This window comes from Penaeus vannamei, chromosome 22 (assembly GCF_042767895.1).
Source record: "Penaeus vannamei isolate JL-2024 chromosome 22, ASM4276789v1, whole genome shotgun sequence".
Taxonomy (NCBI): Eukaryota; Metazoa; Arthropoda; class Malacostraca; order Decapoda; family Penaeidae; genus Penaeus; species Penaeus vannamei.
Window position 1 is genome coordinate 40301540 of NC_091570.1, and position 10000 is coordinate 40311539.

Consider the following 10000-nt stretch of genomic DNA (forward strand, 5'->3'; position numbering starts at 1 on the left):
TCCTGCCCGCCCTCGTACCTAGGCCTACTTGACAAAGTGCAGAGGCGAGCACAAAGACTTATGGATCTGCACACCAGACTGCACGAGACGCCCAGCCTACTGCAGCCTCCACAGCATCGAAGAGACGTTTCAGGGATGTGCGGCATGTACAAGATCCAGAGGCAACACACGACCCACTTGACCGCGTTGCAACTCCCAACGGCGGCCCCGACGACCCACGCCACCCGATCCTGGCGGCGTCACAACCACCAGGTGCAGACGCCCTTCGCTAGGACAGAGCTGTTCCTGCGATCGTTCCAGCCGAGGTACTCAAGACTGAGGAACAACATGGTGGTTCAAGAAATACATCAATAGGTGGCTGTTCCCTCCATGATCAACCAGATAGAGTTCACTCACTCAATGTAATGTGAAAGTGTTAATAATAAAATACTATAATGTACATTTACAGCCTTAGATCTTGATTGCATCAGTTCTTTATGTGTAATTCACTAGCTTTAGATAACTCATGATGATCACTGTCAATGTTTAAAGCATGATAGTGTACGCAAAATGTTTATGTAATAAAGTATAAAAAAGGAATTAGAGAGAGAGGGAGAGAAAAAATTAGATAAAGTTAGATAGAGAGGTAGGTAGATAGATAGATAGATAGATAGATAGATAGATAGATAGATAGATAGATAGATAGATAGATAGATAGATAGATAGATAGATAGATAGAGAGAGAGAGAGAGAGAAGGGAGGGAATGAGAGAATGAGAGAATGAGAGAATGAGAGAGAGAATGAGAGAATGAGAGAGAGAGAGAGAGAGAGAGAGAGAGAGAGAGAGAGAGAGAGAGAGAGAGAGAGAGAGAGAGAGAGAGAGAGAGAGAGAGAGAGAAATAGATAGACTGCGTGTGTGTAAAATTGAATAAATGAGTGTGCTTCTCTCTTTCTCTTTCTCTCTCTCTCTCTCCCTCACTCCCTCCGTTTCCCTCCCCCTCTCTCATTCTCTCCCCTTCCCATCTCCCTTTCCTCTGTTCCTTTCCCTTCTCTTACTCTCTTTCCATATCCTTCACTCTCTCCCTCTTCCCACCCACCTTCTCTAACTCTTTATCTTAGTGTGTGTGTGTGTGTGTGTGTGTGTGTGTGTGTGTGTGTGTGTGTGTGTGTGTGTGTGTGTGTGTGTGTGTGTGTGTGTGTGTGCGGGTGCGCGCGCGCGTGTGTGTATGTGTTTGTGTGTCTTCTGAGACTCTTTCCTCCCACTCCTTCTCCCCCCCCTCTCTCTCCCTCTCTCTTTCTTTCTCTCTCTATATTCTCTCTCTTTACCATTCACTCACCACACATACACACGCACGCACACACACAGAAAATGAGAGAGAGAGAGGGGGGGAAGGAAGAAGGGGCGAGGGAGGGAGGAGGGGAGAGAGAGAGAGAGAGAGAGAGAGAGACAGAGACAGAGAGAGAGAGAGAGAGAGAGAGAGAGAGAGAGAGAGAGAGAGAGAGAGAGAGAGAGAGAGAGAGAGATTTTCTGTTGCAAGAATGACACATCCAGGAAAGAGAGAGAGAGAGAGAGAGAGAGAGAGGGGGGAAAAGGGGGGTAGGGATATAGAGAGGGTTTAAACAGAGAGAGATATTGGAGAGAGCAGAGATAGCGATAGAGAAAGCGATAGAGAAAGGAGGAGAAACGATAGAGAAAGAGAGAGAAAGAGAGAGAGTAGAGAGAGAGAGAGAGAGAGAGAGAGAGAGAGAGAGAGAGAGAGAGAGAGAGAGAGAGAGAGAGAGAGAGAGAGAGAGAGAGAGAGCAGAGAGAAAGAAACAGAGAGAGAGAAAGAAGCAGAGAGAGAGAAAGAAACAGAGAGAGCGCGAGAGAGAGAGAGAGAGAGAGAGAGAGAGAGAGAGAGAGAGAGAGAGAGACACAGGGAGAGAGACACAGGGAGAGAGATATGGGAGAGGGAGAGGGAGAGGGAGAGGGAGAGGGAGAGAGAGAGAGAGAGAGAGAGAGAGAGAGAGAGAGAGAGAGAGAGAGAGAGAGAGAGAGAGAGAGAGAGAGAGGAGAGGGGAGAGGAGAGAGAGAAAGAGAGAGAAAGGGGGGGGGGAGGGAAGTGAGAGAGTTTGAGAGAGAAAGAGAGAGAAGGGGGGAGGGAAGGAGAGAGTTTGAGAGAGAAAGAGAGAGAGAGACGGAAAGAGAAAGAGAGAAAGAGGAGAGAAAGAGAGAAAGAGAGAATGAGAGAAAGACAGAGAGAGAGAGAGAGAGAGAGAGAGAGAGAGAGAGAGAGAGAGAGAGAGAGAGAGAGAGAGAGAGAGAGAGAGAGGGAGGAGGGGGGAGAAGGAAAGAGGGAGGGAGAGATGGATATGGAAAGAGAGAGAGGGGAAAGGAACAGAGAAGAGGGAGAGATGGAGAGAGGGAGGGAAAGACATGACTTGCAGTAAACATCACAGCGTTTTTAATAGATATTTAATATTCCAGTAGTGCTGCTGCAAGGACAAGAGAAGAACTGTAATTCAACAGAACAGCCAGAAACAGGTAGGTTCTCTCTCTCTCTCTCTCTCTCTCTCTCTCTCTCTCTCTCTCTCTCTCTCTCTCTCTCTCTCTCTCGCACTTTCTCACTCTCTCTTTCTCTCACACTCACTCACTCACTCACTCTTTCTCCTCTTCTTTAAAGATAGTAGCAACAATAGCAATGATAATAATAATAATGATATTAATTAAATATGAAGCATTAAGCAACGCAAAAATAACATTATTATTAATAGTAAAAATAGCACTAATAATAATGGTAAGAAGACTAATAATAATAATACAAATGATAATGATATCAACATCAATAACAACAACAACAATAATGATGATGATGGTGGTGATAATGATGATAATGGTAATAAAATAATGATTATTATTATCACAATGATGATAATAGAAATGATGATGATAAAAATAACAATAATAATAATGAAAACAATAAAGATGAAGAAACTTATAATAAAAATGACAATAATTGTAATAAGAATATTAGAAATATTAATAAATATAGAAATAATGATGATAATATTAATGATAATAATAATGGTAATGATAATAAGATAATACTGGGAAAGATCAGGGTAAATACTGATAACGATGGTAAGATGATAATAATAATAACTAATAATAATGATGATAATAATAATATTAATAACGATAGTTATGATAATGATAATGATGATAACAATAATGATAATAGTGATGATGATAATAATAATGATATCAATAATAACAGCAACAATAACAGTAATGATAATAATAATAATAATAATAATAATAATAATAATGATCATGGTAATAATAATAACTGTGATAATAATAATAATAATAATAATAATAACAACAATCATCATCATCTTGATAATAATGACAATGAACATGAAAAGGAGAAGGAAAATTTTTAAAAAATGAAAATGGTAATAATAATGACAGAGTAGTAATAATGATGATAATAGAAGGATGATAATAACACTGATAATGGTGATGATAGTAATAGTGGCAATGATAACAACAATAAAACCAACTATGATATTAATAATGGTAGAGATAATGATAAATGATAATCATATTAATGATAATGATAATGACAATAATAATTATAATACTAATATCAATAACAAAGATGATAATAATAATATTTCTATTGATAATAAATAAGATAAATATAATGGTAATAGTAGTAGTTATATTAGTAGTAGCAATAATAATAATAATAATAATAATAATAAGAACAATAATAATACTGATAATTATAATGATAATAATAATAATAATGATGATAATAATAATAATAATAATAATAATAAGGATAATAATAGCAATAAAGATAATGATAAATATAATGGTAATTGTAGTAGTTATATTAGTAGTAGCAATAATAATAATAATAATGATTGTAATTATAACAATGATGATGATGATAATAATAATAATAATATTATAATAATAATGATAATAATAATAGTGATAATAATAGCAATAAAGATAATGACAATATCAGCAATAATGATAATAACAATAATAATGGTAATAATAATTATCATAATAACAACAACAAAACGAATAATAATGACAATTACTATCATCATCATAATAATATATGATAACAATGATGATAATAATAATGATGATAATAGCAATAACAATAATGCTAATAACAGCAATAATAGTGACAATCATATTAATAATAGTGATAGTAGTAATAATAATAATAAAATTAATGATAATAACGATAAAAATATCAATGATAATAACAATAACAACAACAATGATAATAACAATAAAAAAAGAAAAACATTAATAATAATTATATCTATAATAACAACAAAAGTAGTGATAATGGTAAATATTTTAATAAGTATAATGACAATGACAACGATCATGATAGTGATAATGATAATGATATTAGAAATAAAAAATGTAATAATGATGATGGTGATGATTATGATGATACCATGATAATAACAATGATAAAATGAATAATAATAAACATAATGATAGAAATTATATGTAATAATAAGGTAATTTTCTATATTACGTCCGCATGACCGATATCGACGATTTTGGTATCGTTGGATTCCTCTCACTCTATACAATGCAAATAGATAGGTTTTATTGCGCGCTAACCCCCCGTTAGCGACAAACTTGGTCCCGATTGCGGGGGCGACGATGTCGGAGCGCCGGACGTAATATAGAAATTACCCTAATAATTTTAACTCCACAAAGAAAAATAATCACAGTTATCATACGACTTTTCCATTGTAGGGGCTGCGCTCCCCAGGACTTCTCGGGGAGGGGCTGCCGCCCCCAACCCCCGCCGAGGAAACAAAACCTCCACCACGTATTCACGGCAGGATAGAGCGCACACGAACTAGATGAGGAGCCGATAACCTACAATAACCTAGGATTTTTAAGGTACTAACCTGATTTATTAATGCCGCTAATTACTAGGGAGGGTGCTCCTTTGCCGCAAAATGTGAAGGAGGCAGGGTGCTTTGAGATTGCGCAAAGAAAGAGCCCACGAACATCGAAGCACACCAGCCACACCTCTGCCTCTTCTGCTTCCTGACCGCCACGGCCCTATCACACTTGAATCTTTTCTTCTTCAGGTCTAGGCGTGCTGGCTGCCCGCACCTGCCGCAATCTTTCTCACGACGAAGGAGGCCGTGGCGGAAGCACATATCTAGCATTTTTTCTTGGCTAATGGCAATCTCGCGCAGAAAATCCGTCTCGGAGTACGAGCACCCTCCACACTCGGCCATCGTGGCGACTATGACTGACTTCTGAACGCGACGGTTATTTCGGTTAGGAATACGAATGTCGTTATTCCAGAGGAAGGGAAACTCGACTTTGAGGCCATCGGTGTAACATCGAAAAAGGCGCAAAACCCGCCGACGAGGGCGGGCCACTGTGTTTATCCTGATTATACTACAATCGTCTCTATATACAATGCTGACTATAATAAGGTTAATATGCTGATTCAGTGAGAATCTTACGAGGTAATACGCCCCCTGCTCCGACATCGACGATGATTGTGTAACGCTCTAGCCTGCCGTGAATACGTGGTGGTTTTGTTTCCTCGGGGTTGGGGGGCGGCAGCCCCCCCCCCTCCCAGGGGGGTTCACAGGGGGCGCAGCCCCCTGCAATGGAAAGTTATGTGAATAACCATGGTTATTTTCACTGTGCGTTATATTATTAGTGCTATTTAACCCCGCATTTTCCCTGGAACCTTTCATGCCCTCCCCTGCTATCGGGGCCAAGTTTGTCGCTAACCCCCGGGGGGTTAGCGCGCAATAAAACTATATATTTGCAATGTGGAGAGTGAGAGGAATCCAACGATACCAAAATCGTCGATATCGGTCATGCGGACGTAATATAGAAAATTACCCTACTACTAATGGCAATGAAGATGATAGATCGAATAATGATGATAGTAAAAGTGCAAAATTATATTGATAAACCGCATTCATGTAGACAAATATACCTCTACCCACCTGACACCAACCGCATCCTCGGCAGCGCCCAGCAGTCCGCAAGAAGCTGACGCCCGCGACCGAGGCAGCTGCTCAACCTCTGTCCCCTGTGGCAATTGTGGCGATTCTTCCTGCGGCGGCTGCACGCTGCACAGGCGCCTGGACGCCGTTGCCATTCAGGCGCCGGATACATTCAATCCTGTTTGAATGTAGGACCAGTGTCTTCTGGATGTGTTTTTTGTGTGTAATATGCTTGTGATTCACGTTGACACTCATATGAGGGCTACCAACTATAAATACAGCACAGTCTACATACATACAATACATACTAAAATAGATATCCACATAAACCACTGCATGTTTGTGTGCGTCTTTCTACTTGTTCTTACCTGGTTGTTTCAGTACGGGAGAAGAACTAGGCTCAGGTGGTCCAGTCTGTTTGTTTGTGTGTTTGTGCATCTCACGAAAACTACTTAATTTGCATCCCAATATATTCAAATAGGTAAACGCATTAAATACGACGTCAACGGAGAAATACTTTCATACGAGACGTAGGATGAACATATTACATTCTACATCAAATACTGTTCTAAAACTCTGGATCAATAAAACGGAAATAAAAGTGAAGTGAATCATTTTCCTTTCATAACAAGCGCACCCCCCCCACACACACATATAAATAAATAAATAAATAAATTTATATATATGTTTGTATATATTCATATATATATGTTTATATACATACATACATACATATATATATATATATATATATATATATATATATATATATATATATATATATATATATGTATGTATGTATATATAGGATACACACACACACACACACATATATATATATATATATATATATATATATATATATATATATATATATATATATATATGAATATATACATATATATATATATATATATATGAATATATACATATATATATATATATATATATATATATATTATATATATATATATATATATATATATATATATATATATATATATATATATATATATATATATATGATCTTCCTCCCACGAGCGCCGGGCGGTCAGTGCTGCCGACGCAGGGCAAAAGCCGCGCCCGTCGAGAAGGCGCTGCTGCCCAAACAATCCCGGGGCGATCAGGAGAGGCGGTTCGGTAGTTACACGGTCGTTCGCTACAGTATAACCCCCCCCCCACACACACACACACATTTATACACACACAGTGATGGGCACAAAATTGTCTAAGGCGATACCGATACATCAGTACTTGAAAACGCTAAAGCGATTCCAATACATCGATTCTTCGTCGATAGCTGAATAGACACCACCAAATGTATCACCCGCAATTCTTTGCAAGAAAATAGTCCAACTGATTTGTAGATAGAAAAGTAGCTGAATAGAGATAGATAGATAGATAGAGAGAGAGAATGAGAATGAGGCAGGGAGAGAGAGAGAGGAGAGAGAGAGAGAGATGAGAGGGGGGGGAGAGAGAGAGAGAGAGATGAGAGAGAGAGAGGAGAGAGAGAGAGAGAGAGAGAGAGAGAGAGAGAGAGAGAGAGAGAGAGAGAGAGAGAGAGAAGAGAAAGAGAGGGGGAGAGATGAGTCGAGTGAGAGAAGAAGAGAAGAGCGCTGCAGTGAGGAGAGAGAGTTATGAGATGAGACGCGCGCCTGTTCTGAGAGGATGGGAGCCCTGAACGGTGAGCTGAATGGGAGGTATGGTCCGATGAAGTAGGAGTATATTCTCTCTCTCTCTCTCTCTCTCTCCGCTCGCGCTCTCCCTAAGTCGACAGAGAGAGAGAGAGAGAGAGAGAGAGAGAGACGTCTCAAAAAAAACAAACATTAGAAAATAAACCAAGGAGGAATCAATAAATAGATATAAACTACAATTTAAATTTGTAGATGAGCAGAAAATGCGAGAGTGTCAGAGTTGGTTTTCCCCACTTTGGAGGGTATGGAGACACCGCTTTTGCTGTTTATTCAGAGGGATTGCTGGTAGCGTGGCTTGGCAGCGCCTCGTGTTAGTGCAAAGCCCGGGCGAAGGGGAGCCAGGAGGCGCGCCGAACAGGAGGCGGTGACCCGATGTTGAGTGTCGAGTAGCACTGAAGACAGGTCAGGGGTCACGAGTGCTGGGGGCTAGTCAATCCGCCGCCATGATTGTTCCTTCAGGGAGCTCAGAGAGTGGGGAAGGGAAGGAGGAAGAGAGAGAGAGAGAGCGAGAGAGAGAGAGAGAGAGAGAGAGAGAGAGAGAGAGAGAGAGAGAGAGAGAGAGAGAGAGAGAGAGAGAAAATCAAAGAGAGTGAATATGTGTGAGAGAGAAAGAGAGTGTGGGAAATAGGAGGAGAAGGAGGTTAGGAAGAGACAAAATAAGAAAATGAGTGAGAGAGAGAAAGCGAATAGTGGTATATATGAGTCAAAATATCAATGATATTGAGATATATGAGAAATAGAGTATTTTAATTCATTTTAAGGTTTCCAGACATAGTGAATGATGAGTCAGAATGATGCCATACTGATCTGAAGTTTTAATGATAAAAAATAATATTGAATCTATCTGAGTTAACATTTGATTAACTTACTAAAGTAAAGTAATAACGAAGATTTATGTTGGTGTTAACAATGACCCCCATAACACACCATCTTCACCATTTATCCATCCACGTAGAAATAGCAATAACAGTTCTTAGTACCACTGTCCTTTTATCATCAAATAATATATATACTGATAAGATATAAATAATCAGTAAGTTCTCGGTAACAAACGTACGTCCCATATCCCGTGAATATCACATGACATGTTAATATTTTTTTCCACGCTCCAAAGATATATTGTTTCAGTATATTATGTAATTTAACTGATCGAAATCGGACTTTCCTATGTAAGCTGTATTTGCGGGTACACAACGTCCAATCTCAGGAAAGGAGAAACTGGCAACTCACCCTGTACCCAGTCTGATTTCCCAAGTCGCTTTTTTATTCTAAATAATGACTCACATTACCTGTGCTTATTCGGGTTTGGGTTTTTGAAACATGTTCAATATTTTTACTTTCCTCAGAAATCTTCTGTTGCCAGCACCATATAATTACTTTTTCTCAAAAACGATTTAGCGAATCCGACGACTCCGGAGCCCGGGGTGCGACAGAACGTTCCGTGGTGGAATTTCGTGTTGGAGACGTGTCGGGAGGGCAGGCGAGAAGGTCGTGATTTCCTTGTAGTGGTTGTAGATTTTTATAATTTAAGTACGCTTTCACGTTTTCCATTTGTTCAAACACTCTATTATGTTAACCCTGTGTGATATACATTTTTTTTGTTCCATTACGGATTCAGAGAACAGTAATAGGTATTATAGAAGTATAGTGTTGAGGAAGGAGAAAGTCCTTGAATTGTTTTTGCTGGAGGAAACAAAGAATCATTGCAGAGGTGTTGGAAAAACAGTAATTAGCAGTAATGATTTTATTCCATGAATAAGGAAATACCTTGTGTACAAAGATTGTGAAGTATATATACTAGCCATGATTATGGCAAAGGTCTAGTGAGAAGATAGGAACTAGCTCTTCTTTACTTGATTTGTTTTTATGAGGGAGAAATGATTAATTTTCCTATATATTACTTATTATTTTTCTTGGAGAAATTTTGGATTGAATATTGAATCCTAGGTATTTTGGCTGATGTTATGTTATTTCTCGTGGTTAGGTGTATGGCAAACATATGCATATGCATATTCATGTAATTTCTGGATAATAAGTATAAACTGAAGTTAACCAAACCTACCCTAATCTAACATAACTTAACCAAATCGAGAGTGGTATTATCTTGTGTGTTGCCATATTATTTGTTTCCACATGCATGTGCAAGACACCAACAGGGCTTTTCTGCCGTACTTGTAGTCACTTTCTTTTATTTTAATTTTAGTGCCCATCCCAAAATTGGCCATGCAGCGTATGTTTTTGTATTCAAAGTGGTTATAGAAACGGGAAAAAAATCCATGCCGTTTAGCCCGAAAATCATCATGTGGAAGTGG

The 10000-nt window shown here is 38.7% G+C and overlaps 2 protein-coding genes across 10 annotated transcripts in view; both read left to right on the top strand.

Moving 5' to 3' along the window:
• The window catches only part of LOC113810463 (high affinity copper uptake protein 1), a 71512-nt gene extending 64917 nt beyond the window's left edge, over positions 1 to 6595 (top strand). For 4 of the 7 annotated variants that reach the window (XM_070136997.1, XM_070136998.1, XM_070137000.1 and 1 more), the window contains exons 5-6: positions 2447 to 2503; positions 6020 to 6595. In XM_070136997.1, coding sequence (XP_069993098.1) covers positions 2447 to 2503; positions 6020 to 6180 — 218 coding nt within the window. In that variant the 3' untranslated portion in view covers positions 6181 to 6595. The remainder of the gene's footprint in view (positions 1 to 2446; positions 2504 to 6019) is intronic. The other 3 variants (XM_070136999.1, XM_070137001.1, XM_070137002.1) reach the window with 2 other exon arrangements.
• A 2377-nt stretch (positions 6596 to 8972) lies between these two features.
• LOC113824509 (protein C19orf12 homolog) overlaps positions 8973 to 10000 on the top strand; it is a 17594-nt gene continuing 16566 nt past the window's right edge. For 2 of the 3 annotated variants that reach the window (XM_027377240.2, XM_027377243.2), the window contains exon 1: positions 8973 to 9218. The gene's annotated coding sequence lies outside the window, so the exon portion shown is untranslated. The remainder of the gene's footprint in view (positions 9219 to 10000) is intronic. The other variant, XM_027377241.2, reaches the window with a different exon arrangement.